Here is a 22,725-nt window from a genome sequence, read left to right on the forward strand (position 1 = left end):
AGTCCATGATATTGGCAACAGTTATTTATTTGAGACAAACCTTCCTGAAGGATGGCCAAGTCATTTGGAGATTCAAGTGACTCCTCCTAGCTTGCAGTCATCCACAAACAGTCAGGCAGAGCCCTTTGGTATTGGTTTTACTTCAGAAAAGTACATAGCAAACAGAACATGTCCCAGCACAGAACCCTGGGGGATGCCACTGGTGAATGGTCTCTTTGTGGAGGAAGCTTCCCCTGTTTTGATTATCTGTGTCCAATCTGTGAGCTAGTTGGCAATTCATTAGGATGACATAGGGGTTATTCCCAGTTTTAGTTTTTCTACTGTGCATGAGTAGGGAAATGTGTCAAAATCTTTGGCCAGGTCGAGGTATGTGGTGCATATCAGTTTGCCTTCTTTCACTGCACCAGTGACCTTTTCAAAAAACATCCACCAGGTTGAGTAAGCATGATCTGTCCCTGATGAATCCAAACTGAGATGGGTCCAATGTTTCCAAGTCCTCTATGCACTGATTGATTAATACCATGATAAGTCTTTCCATGGTTTTGCCTATGAGTATTGTCAAAAAGTCTTTGTATACTCCGTTATGTAGGGGAATGACTGTAGCTGTTCTCCATTCACTTGGTACAAAACCTGTATGGAGGCTGTGGCTGAATAGTGTTGTTAGGGGTGCAGCTAAATTGTGCTTCATTGCTCTTTAAGATGCATTCACGGATATCATCAAGACCCATCATTTGTTTGCTCTTCCGCATCTTTCTAGGCTTGTGTACATGACATTTAATTATTTATTTAAATTTCACAAAAAAACAAAACAGTGTAAAAGGCAATTAAAACTCATAAAACAAGAGAACCACCTTCCTGCCAGACAGATCAGTGGTGCAAAAAACAAACTTGTAGTATCCAAGAAATCAGTTTAATAATCCAACAATAGTCAAGCGCTTTTGTCCAGCACACGCTGGACTTCTTCAGAAGCGCAAGAAAGCGCTTGACTATTGTTGGATTATTATTATTATTCTGTCTGGCAGGAAGGTGGTTCTCTTGTTTTATTTATTTAAATTTGTTATCTAGGATATAGTTCTAATCTGCATGGACCATTTTTAGTCCAGCAATGTATTACAATAAAATCAAGAAGAGTATAAAATGAGAAGTTATGTACCTACCATAACGTTCCATGTTAGTTGTCTTCTCTCATCTTTCTTGCTGGATGGGTTCGGAGCCGATCCTCGGCTCTGACTCGGCCACTTACTAAAGCTCGAGAGCTAATTTTACCAGCTCGAGGCAACCCTATATCCCATGATGCAAGGCGCTAACTACCCAGATCTCATTTGGTAGCTAAGGAAAAAAATTATGCAATATATTCCTCCAACTGGAGAGGAGGAGGAAGGGGAAATAATCCCTCAAAAAAGACCAATATGATCTAGTGACACAAGGAAGCTAATTAGCTTGGAAAAAATTGGATCAGGACTCTTCAAGGAAGAGTAACAAACTTCTCGGTCTGACCAGGCTAGGGGGATGGTGGGAGGGACGCAAGAAAGAAGGCGAGAGAAGACAACTAACATGGAACATTATGGTAGGTACATAACTTCTCAATGTTAAGTTGTCAATCTCGCCTTCATTCTTGTTGGATGGGACTGCATCCCTAGCACCTTTATCCTGGGTGGCTCAATGGAACAGACTCTTGAGAATGGTGGAACCAAAATTTGCTCTGTTTCTCGAGGCCAAGTACAATTTGTAATGTGAAACAAAGGTATGACGAGAGGCCCATGTGGCTGCTGCACAAATAGTGTCTATTGGAAGTCTAGCCTGAAAAGCTGTAGATGTAGCTAGTGCTCTAGTTGAATGGGCTTTTGGCCTAGAAGTCAACTCTTTACCTCTGAGTTGATAAATGCATGTAATCACAGAAGACAGCCACCTAGATAGGGTTACCTTGGATACCGGAAGGCCTTTCCTGTTCTCTGCATAGGATAAAAACAGTTGATCAGATTTCCTAAATTGTTTGGTTCTGTCCAAATAATATCTGAGTTGGTGGTGAACATCAAGATAATGTAGCTTTTGCTCTGCTCTATTAGAATAATTTGGGAAAAAAACTGGAAGATCAATAGATTGATTTAAGTTAGCCTGCGATGCAACTTTGGGTAAAAAAGACGGATTAGTCCTTAGAGAAACTCTGTCATTGTGGAAGATTAAATAGGGAGGACGAATGCAGAGGGCATGAAGCTCAGATACTCTCCTGGCAGAAGTAATGGCGACCAGGAAGAGTGTCTTCCAAGAAAGAAATGTCAATGAACAGGTAGCCGCAGGTTCAAAGGGGGGAAGAATCAAGGATGTTAAAATTAAATTTAGATCCCACTGTGGTGGGGGGTCTCTAATCGGAGGCTTAAATAAAAATACACCTCTAAGGAATGCCTTGCAAAGTTTATGGGACATGATGTTGTGGTCCAACAAGCCAATATGAAAATTTGAAATGGCTGCCAACTGAACTTTTACTGTGGAGGAAGAAGATCCTGAGTGAAATATTTCTGCTAGGAATTCCAAGACCGAATGAATCGGAGCAGTAAAGGGATCTATGTTCCTAGCTTTTGCCCAGAAGGAGAAACGTTGCCATTTACTAGTGTAAATCCTTCTGGTGGAAGATTTAAGGGAAGCTACTATGATATCCCGGACGAGATTAGAAATCATAGGAAGCCTGGCTAGGGACGGAAGTGGAGCAACCAAGCAGTGAGGTTGAGAGAAGGTATGGATTGGTGCAGCTGCCCCGACTGGTGGGTCAGAAGATCTGGAACTGGGTCCAGATGCCATGGCTGTACCAAAAGATAACGATATAGGAACGGAAACCATATCTGTCAAGGACAATAAGGGGCAATGAGAATCATCTTGGCTCTCAAGGCGGTTGCTTTCTGAATTACTTGTGGTATTAGAGGAAATGGAGGAAAAGCATAGAGAAGTCCCCGGGGCCAATCTTGGATTAGAGCATCTCTGGGGGGATGGCCTGGAAGGGGGAAGAGGGAGAAGAAGTCGGGGCATTTGCTGTTTTGAGGCGTAGCAAAAAGATTGCAGCAAGGAAGGCCCCACTTCTGAAAAATCTCTTCCGTCACAGATTGTTTGAGAGACCACTCGTCAGGGATGAGAATAGCTCTGCTCAACCTGTCCGCTATGATGTTGGATTTTCCAGGGATATGCGTTGCTATCAGAAACCGCTGAGAAGAGATTGCCCACTGCCAAAGTCTGAGTGCCTCTCGACACAGTGGATAGGACTTGGTTCCGCCCTGCTTGTTGATATAGCACACTATGGACATATTGTCCGTTTGGACTGCAATAGTCCCCAGGGGAAGAGAGTCGTGGAGGGCTTGCAACATTAAAAGCACTGCTCTCATCTCCAGGACATTTATGTGCAGGTGGCATTCGAAAGGTTGCCAAGTGCCATGGACCATCCTGCCCTGATAATGCCCCCCCACCCGATCAGGGAGGCGTCCGATGTAACCGTGGCGACTGGGGCGGGAGGAACAAAGGGTCTGCCCTGATGGACTTGAGGGGACAATATCCACCAGGTCAGATGCCTTATGCAAATTGGAGTTATCATGATCCTGTGACACATGGGAAGTCGTTGAAAAGACCATTGGGTGAACAGCATCCACTGTAGGAGACGCATGTAAAAGCGGGCAAGGGGAAGAAGTGTTATGTCGGCCGCCATAAGACCCAATACTTTTAGGGCAAACCTGGCCTGAATTTTGTCGCTCTGGAAAATCACATGGATATGGTTTTGAATATCCAAGATCCTTTGATCTGTTAACTTTGCTGAAAGTTGTACGGTGTCAAAATTGGCGCCTATAAAGGTAATAAACTGACAGGGCGACAAGGCAGATTTTTCGAAATTTATAGAGATCCCTAGCCCTCTGCAAATGTGAATGGTGTAATCTCTGGCTTGGAGAAGTTGATGCCTTGTGGTGGCAGTGAGGAGCCAGTTGTCTAGATATGGAAACACCTGGAATCCTTGACGTCTCAGGTGAGCCGTAACTGCTACCATACATTTGGTGAACACTCTGGGGGCTGTAGTGAGTCCAAATGGCAGGGCTCTGAATTGGAAGTGACTGGCCCCCAGCCGAAAGCAGAGAAACCTTCTGGAGCACCTGTGAATTTTTATGTGATAGTACGCATCCTGAAGATCCACCGAGCACATCCAATTGTCCTTGCCCAGAAAGGGTAGAATGGACTGAAGTGTGACCATCCGGAATCTTGTTTTCTTTACAAACTTGTTTAGTTTGCTGAGATCTAATATTGGTCTCCAGTCTCCTGTCTTTTTGGTACTAAAAAGAACCTTGAGTAGATTCCGGATCCTATTTGGTCTGCTGAGACTGGCTGGATGGCTCTTTTTGCTAGCAGTTTTGATATCTCTGGTACTGCTAGTTCCCTTAGACCGGGTGGAATGTCTGGAAGGGTTCCCTTTTGCTGAATTGGGGTTTGGATAAAGGGAATTTTGTAACCCTTGGATATGATCGACTGTACCCATTTGTCTTGAGAAAGGGAAAGCCAGGCTTTTGGGTACAGCGATAATCTTCCCCCGACTGCCTCCAAAGGTGGACAATCGTGCAACATCTCAGGGATGCTGGAAGGGTTTGTCAGAGAGAGGTTCCCTGCTACCCTGATTCTGCAGACCCCCTCTGCCCCTAGGGCGGTGTCTGTTGTTGTTACCCCCTCTGCCTCTGGGGGTAAACTGACCTCGTGCGTCAGGCGTGATTCCTTGAGATTTGTGGAATTAGAAGTTATGTACTCACCATAACGTTCCATCTGAGTAGGTGTATTCATTTGTCTGCAACCTGTGGGTTATGGATCCGATATCGGATCCGAACCGGCATGGTTTTCCAGCTATGGATCCAAGCTCTCAGCTCCTCCCCTCACCCATAATGCCCTGCTCTACCCTCATGACCTCAGATCGAGTTTGTCAAAGCAACAATACCCTAAAAAGGGTAACATAGAATATGCAGGAAACTGATAGGCCAGGGGGATAGGAGGGCGGGATGGTTGCAGACAAATGAATACACCTACTCAGATGGAACGTTATGGTGAGTACATAACTTCTAAATCTGAAGTAGGATATTCATTTGTCTGCAACCTGTGGGACAGAGTCCCCAGCTACCTGAATCTTGGGGCCATCATGGAAGGATATTCCGAGCACCTGAGCCAAAGGATGCTCTACCCCTAGATGCAAGATCCAACTTATAGTGGGAAATAAACGTATGAGATGAAGCCCACGTGGCTGCTGCACAAATATCATCTAGAGGAATCCTAGCCTTGAAGGCTGCGAGGTAGATACTGACCGGGTTGAATGGGCATGAACACCTCCACGTCTGGCCTTCCTGAAGCTTGATAAGCCAATAAAATGCACTGTGAAATCCAGCGGACAGAGAAACTTTAGAGATTGGCTTGCCCAAATTGAATTTTGCAAAGGAAATAAACAGCTGGTCGGATTGCCTATGACCAGCTGTCCTGTTCAGATAAAATCTAAGTTGCCTGTGAACATCTAGTGAATGTAGCTTATATTCACCTTTGTTTTCATATTTAGGAAGAAAACAGGGAGGTTAATGGATTGATTGATGTTTGCTTCAGAAGCGATTTTAGGAAGAAAGGACGGGTTGGTCCTGAGGTAGACACGGTCCGGATGAAATACCAAGTAAGGAGGTTTAGCTGATAATGCTTGAAGTTCAGAAACTCTCTTGGCTGATGTAATGGCTACCAAAAGGCTGTCTTGTAGGACAAGAATTTGAGATCCACCGTAGCCGCTGGCTCGAAAGGAGGCGCTGTCAAGTCCTGTAGGTCCAGAGATATGTCCCAATGAGGAACTGCTTGTTTTATAGGGGCCTGAGAAGAAAAGTACCTTTAAGAAAAATTTTACACAATTTGGCTGACATAAGAGGATTAGAGTCATGGCCAATGTGATAGTGAGAAATTGCCGCCAGTTGTACTTTGACTGTGGAACTGCTGGCACCATCGTTAAAGAGAGTGGTTAGAAAGTCAAGCACTAAAGGGAGAGGAACCGTGAAGGGATTCAGGCCTTGCCGCTCCGCCCACAAAGAGAAACGCTTCCATTTGCTTCGTAAACCTTTCTAGTGGATGGTTTATGAGCCGCCACCAAAATTGCCTTTACCGGTGAAGAAATACCGAGTCCTTATCAAGAGTGGAACTGGAGCAGCCAAGCGGTCAGCTTCAGGTTGTCCAGATTCGGAGGAGGAATGCAGGATGGATGGGATATCAGATCCGGGATGGGATCTAGAATCCAAGGAGGATTCACCGAGTGAGACCTTAGGAAGGGGAACCAGATCTGTCGAGGCCAGAATGGAGCAATGAGAATCATTCTGCAACCCACCCGAGAGGCTTTCTGAAGAACTTGGAGCATCAGAGGCAAGGGTGGATAGGCATACAGAAGACCGGGTGGCCAAGCATGCACCAGAGCGTCTCTTGGGGTACCTCCGGGAGGAGGTATTAGAGCGAAAAACTGTCGCACTTGGTGTTTGAGGGAGAAGCAAAAGATCGCATGAAGGGTTCCCCACCGTGCGAATATGCGCCCGCTACTTGACAATTGAGAGACCACTCGTAAGGGGTCAGAATGGTGCGACTGAGCTTGTCTGCTAGGATGTTGGACCGACCGGAATGTGCGCTATTAGAAAGCGATTGGTGGAGATTGCCCATTCCCAAACTCTCATGGCCTCTCGACAAAGAGGGTAAGACCTTGTTCCCCTTGCTTGTTGATGTACCAGACAACAGACATGTTGTCCGATTGAATCGCAATTGTTCCCAAGGGAAGAAAGTCCTGAAGTGCTAGCAACGCTAAGAGCACTGCTCTCATCTCTAGAACATTGATATGCAGTAAGGTCTCTGAATCGCTCCACGTGCCTTGGACGGTCCGGCCAAGCAGTGCCCCCACCCGAGGCGGAGGCGCCCGTGGTCACCGTGGCGAGAGGGGAGAAGCACAAAATGGGCGGCCTTTGTGGAGATCCGGGAGTGGAGCCACCACAAGAGGCACCGCTTGCAAGCCTTGCTGATCGCCATGGGATCATGCATGGGGAGAGCAAGGTATGACCACTGTACTAAGAGCGCCCACTGTAGAATGCGATATTGAGCCTGGCAAGAGGAAGAAGTGCTATAGCCGATGCCATGGACCCTAGAGCCCTCAGGACCAACTCCGCTGGAACAGAACTTGAATGGAGAATGGCCCGCACCTGGAGCTGCAGATTTAGAACTCTGTCCGCAGTGAGGAAGGCTCATAAACTCCTTGTGTCTAGCCTGGCCCCTATAAAATCTAAGAGCTGTGTGGGCGCCAGGTTGGACTTTTGTATTTATTGTGATGCCCAGAAAGGGAGCAAGATGGAGAAAGGAGTCTCGCCAATAGAAGTAGATGCCTTGTTGGGGCGGTAAGAAGCCAGTCGCCCAGGTAGGGAAAGACCTGCACCCCTGAAGCCTCAGGTGGGCCGCTACCACTGCTAATACTTTGGTGAACACCCTGGGGCTGTGGTGAGACCAAAGGGAAGGACCCGAACTGGTAGTGACTGGCTCCCAGCCGAAGCGGAGAAACCTCCTGAGCGCCTGTCCATCAGGATGTGGTAGTACGCGCCTTGAGGTCTATCGAGCACATCCAGTGATTTTCTCCCAGAAGGGGAGAATAGATTGCAGAGTGACCATTCGCAATTTTTCTTTGGGGACTGCCAGATTCAAGAGAGAGAGGTCTAGGATTGGTCTTAGTTCCCCCTTTTGGCACTAAAAGAATCTGGAGTAGAACCCTGATCCGATCTGGTCTGGGGAACGGGCTGGATGGCTCTTTTCTTTAGCAGATGGCCAATTTCTGCCAAAGCGGCCTCCCGCTGACCGGGTGGGACGTCTGGGAGGGACTTCAACTTTGGAAGGTGAAGGAAAGGAATGCGATATCCCTGGATATGATTTGGAGAACCCAGCGGTCCGATGTTATGGACTCCCATGCCGCTAGGTGCCCGAACGTCCCCGACTGCCTCCAGAGTAGAGCAGTCGGGCAACCCTCAGGGTTGCTGCGCGCCGCTCAGAGAAAGGTTCCCTGGACCAAGTTTCTGGGAGCCTCTGCCTCTAGGGCGGCGCCTCCCTGTCCTCCTCTGCCACGGAAGGACTGGTTGTCCGGAGCAGGCTGGGACTGCTGCGACTTCGAACCACATCTTCTTCTGACCCTTTTGGTTCCTAGAATAGGGCCTCTGGGGTGCAGAGAAGCGGATTCCGACGGCAGACAGCGCCTTCCGCCCTTTTCGCTCTGGGTCAACGCCTCGCGAACGGTCTTGCCAAACAGAGCAGAACCATCAAAGGGGCATTCGCAAACGACGCTTTGAAGGGCTCAGAAAATCGCAGTGACGGAGCCAGGCCTGACGCCTAGTGACCAGTCCTGTCCTCGCAGCTCTAGCGGCGCCTTCCGCTGCATGGGAGAATAGCCGCATAGAAGTATTTGTAACTGACCTAAGAGTGGCCATCGGGTGGAGTGCAGAACTCTGTCCTCCTCGAAATGGACTCAGGGGATGCAGCGTATTCTTAATAAGATCTCGCTGCATCCTAATGACATGTGCCAAATAGTTCAGCGCCTTACCGAGAAGGTCGCGAACTGAACATCCGCTTCCCAAGCGGTCCATCATCCGAGACTCCTTGCTCGGTGGGTGGACTGAGGACTCTCCTGAGCCAGTTCCCTCTTTGTGGCCGCCATCAACATGGCATCTACCGGAGGCCCCTTACTCCAATGGGCCCGGTCGGATGGCGGACTAAGGATCCTATCCGGTCTTTGGGAATTGGCTCCACGGTGTCCGGTTCCTTCCACGCCCTGGTGGTAATAAGGTCCACCAGGGGTCGGCAGGGGACACCCAAGAGGTAGACGGGCCCGCTTCAAATGCCTCCAAGAACACGGACTCGTCCGAGGAAGACTTGGGGGCAGACCACCCCCTTATACGGAGTATTTCCATGATGTCTCCAAAGGAGACATCCTCGGGGTGACCGTGGGGAGCCTTCCCTTCCTCCAAGTCCGTGTCTTCTGTGAGAGACTCGGGAGTCAATGTGCCTCCTTAGCTTGCGAGGGACCTCCTCTGGGGGCTGTCAGAGGAGTCCTCGCAGCAGCAATTTGCTCCATAGGAGCAACTTGGGGCACAGAAACGGGCTGTCCCAGGGCCGGATGGTGGAAGCCTGGCCCAGTGCAGAGGGAGCGGACGGAGCCGAACAAGTGCCGGGGTCCGGAGACCTCAACAGAGCCCTCTCCACTACATCAAAAGCCGAAGGGAGCCGACCTCGACCAAAGGATCCGACAATCGGCTCCCCTCGGATCCGAGAGTGGACCGAGCCGGCGCCGCCGGATCCGGCGGACAGTACGCCCGACACAGACGGCGCCGAAGGAGCACTGATCCCCGGATCCGGCTCGGATCCAGGCTCCAGAGGTCGGGTCCGACGCACTCGAGGGCAGGGTCGGATCCGGCACCAGTACTATCGGCGCCGACCCACCCCGCCCGGCTGCTCGGCTCCAGCTGCTCCAACCCGGATAGCGGGTCGGAGAAGGAGCAATAGGCTTAAAAGGGTGTTGAGCTCCCCGGAGGGGAGGCAAGAGCACTCCCATCTGCATCTGGGCCTGGATGAACCTTCTCATCATCCGTCCAGATCAGCATCAGAAAGGCTATGTGTAGATCTCGACGAGGCTACCGAGGTAGGCCTGGAGTGCCTCCTCGATAGCCTCGACGGAGATCGGGTCTCCTCCTCCTCAGGACCCGTGAAAAGCACACAGGGGACCGGAGCCGAGAAGGAGGAGACCGAACCGACACGGAGCCGGGAGAAGCCTCTGGCTGGCGGGCCGAAACAGAGGTCTCGGCCCGCCAGTGGTGCTTCTCCTCCGGTCCTTTACTAGCATCCCTCTCCTCTCCAGAAGCGGGAGGTTGAGTCCCAGGAGCAGGAGGGTGCCACAGGGGAACAACCGTAGCCACAGTAGTTCCCGAGGAGCGGAGGCGGAGCCGAGTCTGGCGGTAAAGACCCGCCAAGACAAGCTTGGACCTCCGCTCCCTCAGTGCCCTGGGGTTGAACCCTGCACATATGGAACAACCAGATGTGAGGTGTTCAACCCCGAGACACTTAACACACCGAGTGTGGCCATCAGCCGGTGAGAGCTTATGGCCACACTCGGAGCATTTGGAAAAAAATAGATTTAGGCTGATCAGCCATAATCTACAAAGCTACTAAAAGTAACTTAAAACAAAAAGACACACAGGCCCACACACACACTCTACACAACAGCGAGGGGAGGGAAAAAAAATTACTTAATTTAACTCAAAATAAAACTATCAAGGAGGGAAACCTAAACTTTCACACAGAATTACACAAAAAACTTAAAACTTTCTGTTTTAACAGGTAATAAATCACCACTTAGCTGAGAGCTATGAACCCAAATCCAGTCACCAGCGCGGCAAACGAGATCTGAGGTCATGAGGGTAGAGCAGGGCATTATGGGTGAGGGGAGGAGCTGAGAGCTTGGATCCATAGCTGGAAAACCATGCCGGTTCGGATCCGATATCGGATCCATAACCCACAGGTTGCAGACAAATGAATATCCTACTTCAGATCCACATTTTCCCTCCCTTCTGACCTTTTGGGTAAGGTCTTGAAGGGGTGAAGAAATGGACTCCTACGGCAGAAAGAGTCTTGCCATCTTGTTCGCATCTAGTCAAGGTGTCTTTCACTTGAGGTCCGAACAAGGTCAAACCATCAAAAGGAGAGTTTGTGAAGGACGCCTTGAAGGGGTCTGCAAAATTACAAAGCCGCATCCAGGACTGATGCCTTAAAGCCACTCCTGTGCCTGCGGCCCTACTCGCTCCATCGGCTGCATATGAAATGAGCCGCATGAAGGAGTTAACAATGGAGTTTAGGATTCCTAGCTGTGAGTTAATTTTATCCTGGGACCCAGCAGCTGACGAATCCTGTAAAACTTCTCCCAACTCTTTAAGAACATCTCTTTGAAGGCGGGTGAAGTGACACAAGTAGTTCAGCGACCACATGGCAAAGGTCGCTGAAGAAAATATCCGCTTGCCGTACCTATCCATAGCCCTGGAATCCTTGTTAGGAGGATGGACAGGTACTGAAGGATCAGCTAGTTCCTTCTTGGTGGCTGCAGCCACTACCATGGCATCAACCGGGACACCCATTGTCAAAAATTGCCTATCAGGTGGGGCCGTGATGAATTTAGAAGGCCTCCGAGAAATGGGTTCCACCGAATCCGGGGCCATCCACACCTTCCGAGCCACCACATCCATAAGAGGGTCAAAAGGCGGAGACACCCAGGAGGTGGAGGGTCGAGACCCGAATGCCTCCAGGTATACTGACTCGTCCTCAGAAGGATTAAGGGAAGGCCAGTTCCCCGTCTGCTTAAGGAGTTCAAGGATGTCTGAGAAAGAGACATCCTCAGAGGGGGAACTTGGGGATCCCTCCAACTCATCCAAGTTAGTATCAGATGTAATAGACTCAGGGGAGTCTAGATGTTTCCTCTTACATGTCCTCTTACGTGGAGGCTCACCTGATGGGTCAGGAGAAGCCTCGGAAGAGGAAGATATTCCCAATGGGGAAACCTGAGGCATTGGATCTCTGGGTCCAGGAGCAAGAGAGTGGGAAGAGATGTCAGCAGGCACTGTAGTGGGAGGAGCTGATGGAACTGACCGTTGACTATGCCCTGGGGCTATTACACTCTTCATCACCTTGAAGGCTCCCCCATCAGAGAGGCCAGAAGGCTCCCGCTCTGAAGAGATAGGAACCCCAGGCCGCACCGACAGGGACGGCTCCAAGGCTGATGTCGGGGCTGAGCTCACCAGCGCCGAAGCTCCTAGAGGGAGAACGGGGTCGGATGAGGGTCCGATGCCACTCGCCCCCTCTGAGCCGACAAGAGAGACCAGACGCCCGGATCCCTCCAATGAAGGCATCAAGGAGGAGATCGGAGCAGAGGACGACGGAGCCGAAGGGGAAGGTGTTATCGGCTCCGAAGCCACAACAGTCACGGCTCTGAGCTCTGTAGGAGAGTCAAAGGAGGAATGCTAGGTGGATGTGTAATAGCTACCGTCTGATGAGACGGGCTATGGAGCATTTGGGCCAATGCCTGAGACTTTAATAGTCTGCTCACCACACTCAAGGTCGTGGTTGGACAGCCTGGACGACCGAGAAGATTGGCTCCAATGGTTCCGCTCCGAGAGCAGGGGTGATCTTGGAATCGAATGTATAGACTTCAACGAAGGGGATTTTGATCTCTTCCTGGAGATGGGTGGAGCCGAAGGAGCCGAGGATACGTTGGCTCCAGCCAGAGCTGACAGTGAGTGCCTAGATTTAGCGGTATCGGCGCCGGGTGGAGCCGATACTGTAAGCTGTGACACAGAAGGATCTCGTCAAAGAAGGCGAACCAGTAGCTGATGGCTTAGGGCTTGGAGCCGAAGGCTTAACTGGTTTCGAGGGCTTCCCCGGAGCAGACTTAGTCGGGGAGCTCTCAGGCTTTAATAAGCCTCTCAGTATTAGTTTATTTCTGTGCTCCTGCAGGACTCTTGGGCTGAAGGCGTGGCAGACAGAACAAGAGTCCTGCAGGTGCAAAGGTCCCAGGCAGTAAACACAAGAAGTGTGACCATCTGTCAGAGACATTTTCTGACAGCACGAGTCACACTTTTTGAAGCCTGAGACCTTTGTGTCCTTCGACATAACGGTGTCAAGGGAGCACCAAGTACTAAAAAAAAACACACACACACACACACACAATAAACACCCAATCCAAATAAAAAATAAAATAAAACGGATACAAACACACCCAAACACCACAGAGAATCCCTGACAAAAAAAAAAAAAAAAAAGGAAAGGGGAGGCTTAAGGCCTAACTTAGGGGAAGGGATAAATAACTGGATAAGGGGAACCACTAACGGGAGATAGGGTTAAAAATCTAACCGTTAACAGTTAAGATAATAAAAGTAGTGAAGTAAAACGAAGGGGAGTGACTAAAAGTCTGAAAATTGAAAACTTACCAGGAGCCGGTAAAAATGCACCTCACAAGTGAAAGCGGCAAACGAGATCTGGGTAGTTAGCGCCTTGCATCATGGGATATAGGGTTGCCTCAAGCCGGTAAAATTAGCTCTCGAGCTTTAGTAAGTGGCCGAGTCGGAGCCGAGGATCGGCTCCGAACCCATCCAGCAAGAATGAAGGCGAGATTGACAACTTAACATCAAACATGAATATATATCAAAACATAGTTGAATGATACAGAATATTGTGCTTAAACAGAACAATTAAAGGAGCACTTGAGTAACTGTGATGAATTTACAAAATCACAGTCACTCTAGAAGGAGCAAATAAAAGAGCTGAAGGAGGTGAAAGCTGAAAGTGGGGTTTAGATTAGGAGTATGCATTTGCAAAAGGTGAGTATAGGAAAGAGATGGTAAGTGAGCATACCTCTCAACCTTTTAGAGCAAAAAATCTGGACAAAGCCTAAAATGATGGGGGGACAATTAGGAACAGATTTTAAATATTGCTCTTACAAACTTAGAAAGTTGATAGAATAATAGGTTTTGCCTTAGCATGAATTTTCTGAAGGATGTAGAGTCTTAAACTCAAATGTTTGTCATTATTTAATGACTTCAATCCTCAGCTATTTGCCAGAAAAGTACAGGTTTTAGGAGGAACATACCAAAAATCTGGACATTCTGCGAAAATCTGTACAGTTGAGAGGTATGTAAGTGAGTCAAGTTACTGAAACAACAGATGAGGTCGTCAGGAATAGAAACATGAGGAGAAAACAAGAGACAAACTCAGTGATTAACGAAAGTATGAAGGAAGTATACTAGAAGTAAAAATAAATCATATTAGTTGCTTCAGTGAGTGATGATGGTACATAGTGCACACACACACACACACACACACACACACACACACACACACACACACACACACACACACACACACACACACACACGGTGCAGGTTTAGGTGTGCTCAGTCACTTCCTCATCACAGTGAGGTTTCCTTCTGTGTGTTGTTCTGAAAACATGTGCCTTCAAAGTGCATACCTTGCCACTTCTAGGAGTTACTTCCAAATCATGGTTCTCCAGGCCTCCTCCTGAAGGAGAACATGAAATGATCACTCATTCCTCTCACCCTCCTCCACCTCTTGATGATTCTGCTTGAGCTACCAACCGAATTTAGGTTAGCAGTGGACAGGCAAGCACATACTTCATACATGCTTTCAAATTTAAAAAGCAAGAAATGGTCTTTAAGATAGCCTGTAGCTCCAAAATGTCATGAATGGATCAATGGGTGTCAGGCGGAAACACTGATATCTAAACATACTTCAGGTTTGCCAGTCATGGCAGTACAGAGTATGTGATAGTACTCTGGTAGTGAAACTAAAGTCCCAAGGTAGACAGATAAGTATCCCCTTCAGCAACTGCTTAAACAGTCAGTGCTGACTTAAAGTCCTGCCTTCCACCAAATCGTGAAAGGCTGAAAGGTTTAGCTCTTGAATCTTGTAGCAGTCTTTCTAAGATCCAAGTCAGGATGATGTGAGGATGTCTGAAATAAGACAGACAACATTATGGGTTAGCCATTGAAGAAAAAGAAAATTTACTGATATGATAGCAACTGTTTTGCCTTATCTCTAATTCTAGATGAAAGCTTTCTGATAGTATCAAGAATGTTTGACATGGCTTCTGGAACAACTGTATGGAAGATAGCTAACACTGAAGAAACCATGGTTGAAGGCAAAAAACATCCCCAGCCGAGGAGAGCTGCCCACTTGGGAAACATATTTTAAATAGTCAAAGGCAACCAAGCCCTGGAAGGTCAAAATGTAGTTAAAATAAGGTTATGTGTATACAACTGAAAGTTTGGCCGAAAGCAAGGAATCATTAAAAAAGTGATAGTAGTGGAGGGGGTGAAAGCATACTCAGAGCTGAGAGAGAGAGAGAGAAATGAGGCCATCCACAGACAGTTCCTTTCAGCCTTGCTGGAAGATGTAGAACTTTAAAGAACTGTGTTCTCTCTTAAAAATAATGTATCCATTTTTAGCTTTCACTAACAGAATGAAATAATTGTGTTTTTTGACAGTCTAAGGTCCACAAATATCTGGCAGTGCAATTCAGAGAGCCTGATACAATGTTTTTCTTCCCTCAGATGTGAGCCTCCAGCAAGAAGATCTAGCAGTGAATGGTCCATTCTCAGCCTTAGAATGGTCCCCTGAAAAAAGGTAAGAATGAGCTTTCCCTCCAGTTGTTCACATACCGGATTATCAGTAATGGGTTCAGATTAAAAAGATTCTACTTGAGCTCCAAAAAGCTGAGGTAGAGCTAGTTTTACCACTGACTGGTATAGTGTTATGACCAGTTAATAGTCTCCAAACCATCCGAAGAAATATCTGAAGTGAGACCTTCAGTGTAAAAATAAGTAGGGATACATGGCATTCACATTTGGAGGATGATGTTCCTTCAACCTAAAAAATGGAAGAAAGATCTGACATTTAAACACATCTAAGACAGTATAATGGTAAAAATTATGTACTTCACCATCTTCAACTGGAAATGCACTAGAGGAACAGTAAAAATGGATACTCCCTAAACATTCTTCAGGGATCTGGTTCAAAATGTTCAAGTCCAGTTGTGCAAAGAATGACATGTAGGGACTAATCATATCTCTTAACTACCTAGAATTTTGCAGAATGTCCATATTTCTGCTTCACATTTTTTGTCTAGTCTTCAAAAAATGTATGTTTTTTTTTTTTCTGGAAAACCACTTTGGGTTGCTGTCATAAAATATGTACAGACAAATCTGTTTTAAACTTCATATCCTTTAGAAAATCCATGCTAATGCAAAATTTGTTATTCTAACAATTTTCTAAGTTTATATGGCAATATTTAAAATCGGTCTCTGATTTTGGGCCTTTATCCCAGAGATTTTGTTTTCAAATTCGCTGTGTTTATCTAGAGTGTTGACAGGGCTCTGAGTGCAACTTGCATAAAGCTGTTCATAAATTCTTTGAGGCACCTTCCTGTTAGTCTTCCTGATTAAAAAAACAAGCAAACAAAAAAAGGTAAACATTAAGAAATGTTGCAATATAAATTACCATTCTTAGCCTACAGATAAACATCTATTTACACATTACAGTTTCCTGACCAATGCTATGCAGTATCTACAAAGACCATATGAGTATATCCCTATCAGTCTAATGCTGGCTACCACTTCATTTATTCTATCCCCTCCTTTCCAACAAGCATTATAAACTGTGGCCTCTTATGTTAAAAATCTGGGATTTCCCAGCAAAGCTATTAATTCAGCTGTAGAGGGCAGAAATAAAACCTAAGTGCTTTGGCAACCGTTGTTTTACAATTTTTCCAAACTACTCCGAGATTATTTGATGAGGAGGGGAAGGACCTGCATGGAAGAAGAGTCACTGACTCACAAGTTATGTAATGACTTGCAGATCTGTAGGCCTGCACTACAGGCATATCTTATCATAAGCAGAGGATTATGGGTAATCTAACCACTGTCATTCTGTGCATGATGTTAACTGTCTACAAACTGGCTCTGAGCAAACAAAAATGCAATAGTGACCATTAGGGAAACTAAGGCATAAATTAGGTTAACATATCAAGTAGCAAAAAAAAGCGCTTAACAAAAAGATTCTTGAGCAAACAGTGTCAATCTGTCACCAGTAAACTTCACACAACAGTGGAAACTGTGAAACAGGTGGTTCTCAAAGCATATCTTGTTTCATATACACAACTGACTCATGCTATATGCTGTTAAAGCAGGTCCTACACAAATCTTCCTCCATTTTATGAGATGGACAAAAGGTATTTCATCCTGAATTTTGATCAAGCAGCATTTCAACACTTCTGTAACAGTACCTGTTCCAGTGATAAAAGGCAGAAACACCTAGATGCTATTTACAAAGGACATACAATCCAAATGTATGCCTTTAATGTGTTCATCCTGTGGTAGCATGTGCAATGTATGTTACAGAAACAAAAAGGAGTGACTAATCGGGGAACCTGCATAAGAATATCTGGGATGAGAAGAAATGTCCTGGTAGTGCTCATAAGCATTGTAGAACATGGAGCAGGGCTGTATACCTGTGCAATTCATATTACGCAGCCTTACTTCATTACATGGGCATAGTACTACATGCATAGAGTATGTATGCAAAGGCTCCCCTCCTTTCCTATTTGTGAGATTTACAATCTCAAAACCATCCAAATGGACAATCTATAGGAGTCCAGCTGCATACAATCTAATGGTGTTGCACTTGTCTTTGAAGTTATCTCCGTTCCCTGCTAATATGTATCTCAACAGCTGAATAATATATCAGTGGTGTCAAAAATATATATATATGATGCATCTTTTGCAAGATAGGACAATACCCATCGGCAGCTGAGTTCAGTGTGCTGTTTATTCTATGACCTAAAGGCATGCTAAAATGGTTCATGAAGGTCACTGATTATACATGAAGCTGAAGATTTGGGAGAGACAGGAAGGTAAGAAGAAATGAGTACTGCCAGCAAAGAGATGGATGGATTGCATGAGAGAAGCCCTGTGACAGTCAGACCATCATTACACATCTATTTTTTATCTATATACATTTATTAACCTAAGAGGCCCCATGTACACAAGTGCCCCTTTCCAGGGGCAACCTGGGAGCACTCTCTAGTCAAGTGACATACTCTCAGTTAGACAACGGGCAAACAAAGGTGGACGGAATCAAAGTTTGTACCTTTGACTAAAGCTTAGAGTCTTAATCTCGTACTAATCGTCAGACCAGCATCACACACTACTCCACAGTAATGAGTCTGACAGCTCACAAGGGCTCCTGTTTTAACAAACCACAGCCGCTGCTGACGTATCACACAGCCAGTCACAAACTGCCTCCTGTCACAGGCTTTTGTTAATCTGTTTCTCATTTTATTTAAATGTTGTACTGATTTCTACAATGGTTTCACGCACAAGGGCTTTAAGGAAAGTTTATACAGATGATACTCATAATGTGGGCCTTCTCTGCCTTCTTTGTTCATGTCAGTGAGCGAGCAGCAAAGAATACCAGAAGCAACTTTAATGAAACCAAGACACTTGTTACAAAACAGTTTGCTGCTCACCACCTACAGGTAAACATACATTTTATCTTTTTAGCTAACTTAGTTACACTCCTTGTTTTGTAAGCTTTAGCAGTTTTACTCAGTTAAAGCATGTAACCCGCTGACTTCCCATTGCTACTGGATCTGCTTCAGCATACTTGTAACAGTTTCCACTGCCAAAGATACAGCAATCCTCCCATTCAGAAGACTCAATCTGGCATTGTCAGAGTCAGGTGTAGGCTGGGGGGGGCTTCTCTGCTAGTATTTGCCTTAGCACTCAGTTACACACGTCCTCTGTAATAACTGTGACTGCAGATGCCTGGAGCTGTGCAGACACAACACATATGCTCCTGTCTATGATGAAAGACATTCACTATGTGCTGTGAAGGAACTTGTGCACGTTGCTATTCCCTCTCCCACGTTTTCTCCAGGCTGAGAAGTACACGGCATTCTTTACCTTATCTGTCTGTGTGATGGAGCTCTGGTTAGGAATCTCATACTTTCGTTCCTGCGTGAGACACAAATAGCCAGAACCTGCTCTCAAGTCCTAGCTGCTGTCTGCAAAGGACAGATACTACTTCTCTGCAGCATCTGATTGGTGTATTCACTAGGCAGACATCGACTGTTTCCTAGTCATCCTTCAGCATCTCACTGTAAAGATCTCCAAGAAGTCAGTATGCAGCATTGCTGAGCCCACTTTAAATCCACTGTTACTACTGGTGCTCCACCATTGGACCCCAGGTAGATAATGGAAAGGCACTGTTTGCAGTCTGATCCTAGCATGATTCCACTGTCTTCAATTTGGTTTACAAGTCTCCAATGACAACCATTCCCAACTCATCTTGGTTTGTGAAATCCTCAATAAATGTGTGGATTTAGAAAGTATTTGCTGTATTCATATAGGCGCTATGGCATTAAATGAAATCTAACAAACCACACTGAATGGTCTCAAAAATCTGCTTATTGCACAGTATCACCAACAATACATCTTGTCTCTCCAGTCTAAGAGGCACAGGCTGAAACTACAACTAGCACAAATTGTGCCAACATACCTGGGTACTGGAGTGGAATGTCAATTTTGGGCCCAATGACATAATGACCTTCTTCCAGGCTGTGTGCAGTCACCGTTGTCCACTGTCTGCAGGAGTGAATCAGGATAACATCCTGCTCTGACACACCTTCAACATACTCCCCTGAAATCACAAAGAATTATGGGAGAGCTTTACTCCATGATTCAAAGTGCACCAGAAGAGCTGCTATATCTTACCACTAGCTCAATTAGTAAAAGAGAACAAATCTATAACTGATGCATACATAGAAGTAATCAGACAATGCAATTTGAATGACTACTAATTAAGAACAGAATAGAATGTGTTCACAGATTCATACTTCTCAACTGCCCAGATTTTCTCAGAATGTCCACATTTTTGACTCATATTTTTGGTCTATTCCTCAGAAAATCTGTGCTGTTCTGGATTTTTGTTGCAAATTAGTGAGGAATGAATTCACTAAACAATGACATTGATTTGAGTTTCAGACTTTATATCATTCAGAAAATGCATGGTAACAAAAGATATTTTATTATAGCAACTTTCTAAGTTTATAAGAGCAATATTTACATTTCCCCATTTGGGAATTTTTTTGCGCTAAGAGGTTGAGAGCTATGCAGATTATACAAATAAGGTATACCAGTCATGCTTTTAAAAGCTCTGTTTCTATGATGTGACATGCTATGCAACGAAAACATGAAAAGTTTTCATCCTTATTCAAGTACTATCTTCGAAAGAAAACAAATTGTATAAGGAAAGATTCCCAAAGGGAAACCTGGGCAAAAGTCAACAATACTATGCTAACTAAACAACCATAAACATGTTTCTTTCCTCTTGAGTCATGAAAATATCAAAGTTCTGACAAATTTTATCTGCAGTTATCAGGCATCAACAAGATCCTGTGTCTCTAACTGATTTCAGTGTTCACTCCTTTTTTGCACCTTGTTGCCATTTAATAATCAAAGGATATGGCTTTGCTCCTCTGCTGTTAATATGTTAATAATGTTAATACGACTTTGCTCCTCTGCTGTTAATATAATAATGTTAATAGGACTTTGCTCCTCTGCTGTTAATATGTTAATAATGTTAATACAACTTTGCTCCTCTGCTGTTAATATGTTAATAATGTTAATATGACTTTGCTCCTCTGCTGTTAATATGTTAATAATGTTAATATGACTTTGCTCCTCTGCTGTTAATATGTTAACAATGTTAATACAACTTTGCTCCTCTGCTGTTAATATGTTAATAATGTTAATACGACTTTGCTCCTCTGCTGTTAATATGTTAATAATGTTAATATGACTTTGCTCCCCCTGCTATGTACATGTCCTGCATATACAGTAGCATTCTGATAGCAGGAAATGTCTGCCAAAATGTGGACATTGTGGACAGCCTTATTTTTGACAATGTCCATCTCCTTTCAAAAAAACATTTTTAATCTTTTGACCTGGAAACTCAAATCAGACTCAGAAGTCTGGAATATCGCAACACATGCTACTTCTCTTTACAGTACACAATGAATGGAGTACATGTCTGCGAATCGTTTGAGTCCTGGCATGAGGTCTTTCCAAGAAATGGGTTGGAATCTGTAGTCCAGAGTGAAGCTGGGGCAAGCCTCCTATAGGCTGTGCACTCTCTTAACTGATGTAATTTCCTATGAGGTCAGACCACTTTTTAGTAAGTTAAAATCACTGCAGATCTGAACCATTTCAATGGAAGTGTCTTGAAGCATTGTTTTTTCTAAAACGATGATCACTGACACAGACTAAAGCTATACCAAATGGTAAGTGATGGTACATGGGGGCACATGAGAGATAAGCAATGCTGCAGGTTTTCCTAAATCTTCTTCACTAGGCTTTAGACTATTTTACTTATATCCTTTGTATAACTGCTAACATCTCTTCTTCTATTTGGTTGCGGTCTTTACATTGGTGGGGTTGTAGCAAAAGAGTCCAGCAGTCTTGATTCCTGATTCAGTTAAGGCTGTCTGTGCATAGCTACGGGATGGAATGGTATATGAGGAACTGCACAGCAGATTTAAGGAATGGGCATAACACAATAATTCTAGTGTCATCAGGTTAACATTTGGATGCAGTTAGCAGTTTCTTCAAAGGAAAAACTAAACCAGGCTATCGGACACTAGCCAGCTCTATCCTCTGCATATGGAAAGCTGTATCAGAGCATTCATTTTTGAGGAAGGTGGAAAGACAGGACAAAAATAAAATGACTTTATATATAAAATTCAGGGATGCTAATGTCTATCCTTGACACCTTATCCATTCCTGATATTAACCTCCTTTTGGGTGTATAACTCCAAGATAGCTACACTTTATGGGTAAACAAAAGCTTTGTGCTTAGCAAGTGTTGAATGTAAGCAATTGCTGATCTCTGCATGTGTCCTGGAAATCTCTATGGGACTCTTGTAACAATGCAGCCTCAAAAATACAAATATAGGTTCATAAACAGTATACTTAGTTCAGAACCTAAGGCTATCAAGAATTTTGGAATAAGTGCCAGGCTAATGTGAAAATGTGTGACAGTGATCATAAGCCTTAATTTCCTGTATCACAGGTTCATAGGTCATAGGTAAGTACTATGTAGATCTTTTTAAGCCTAGCCAATATCTCTTTTGGGGCTTGAATTAACCTCTCCCATTTCGTGTTAGATTGGCCTTATCCATCTCATGGTGAATAATTAAATATTACCCCTCAAGAGAATAACTGGGATGATACCACAGATAATTATGAAGGGACCCATGCATGGGATAAAGCATTATTTATTTTTATTCATTCATTCAATTATTAAACATTACTTATTTATTTTAAATTCTAAGTATCTGTAGTGTAGAAAATGTATCTCATGTTATAATTGGGTTATGCTGAAAAATAAACAGAGTTTATATATTTCTAGTGTTCACATCTGGGAAGTAAAGCTCAAGTGATACTACAAAATATAAATCAATGTTGTATAAAGCTTTAAATCCCAGGCTTAACTTGTCATTTAGCAATCACCAAGGATGAGAACTCATTCCGTGTAAATACTCTGTTGTAATAGCAAGACTCAATAAGTGATGGAAACCACTTCATGAATTTTCTTGCATGTGTCCTAGTTCCATTTTTGTGAAATAATTGAAACAATGAAAATATAGAACAAACTTTAGTTATGCAATATGTGGCCAACAAATAAAGAATCTTCAGGTGGGCTGGAGGTAGTATTGTATTTAAAGATTTGTGCTGAAACTGTATGTTTCTTTTACAACTAAGATGTATTACAATACAAAAACAAAGACAAATTGGCCATGGGCATGAGTGTGCATGTGTGAGTGAGCAGTGTGGAAGAACAGCTGTGGCAGGGCTAAATACCTGGTGGTGTGAACACTGGCTCTAGATGATTGTCACTGTTGAAGTGGCACCCTGACTCCGTGTGCAAAAATGGGAAAAGGGGTTTGTGAATTGATGGATGCAGTTCTGAGGAAGGTGATCTGGCAGGTTTCAAGTCCCTGTTGTAACCCATTTTACCATAATGTATGACTACATTTGTTAAAGTGCAACTGTAGATTGTCATTTT

General features: G+C 44.9%; 1 protein-coding gene across 1 annotated transcript in view; it reads right to left on the bottom strand.

The window, feature by feature from the left end:
- Positions 1 to 22,725, bottom strand: part of GAREM2 (GRB2 associated regulator of MAPK1 subtype 2) — a 1,175,250-nt gene that overhangs the window by 669,538 nt on the left and 482,987 nt on the right. The window contains exon 2 of the mRNA XM_044061617.1: positions 19,159 to 19,299. Within this exon, the coding sequence (XP_043917552.1) occupies positions 19,159 to 19,299 (141 nt within the window). The remainder of the gene's footprint in view (positions 1 to 19,158; positions 19,300 to 22,725) is intronic.

Source organism: Protopterus annectens, chromosome 2.part0 (assembly GCF_019279795.1).
Source record: "Protopterus annectens isolate FY-2018-M chromosome 2.part0, PAN1.0, whole genome shotgun sequence".
In the NCBI taxonomy this organism is placed as follows: Eukaryota; Metazoa; Chordata; order Ceratodontiformes; family Protopteridae; genus Protopterus; species Protopterus annectens.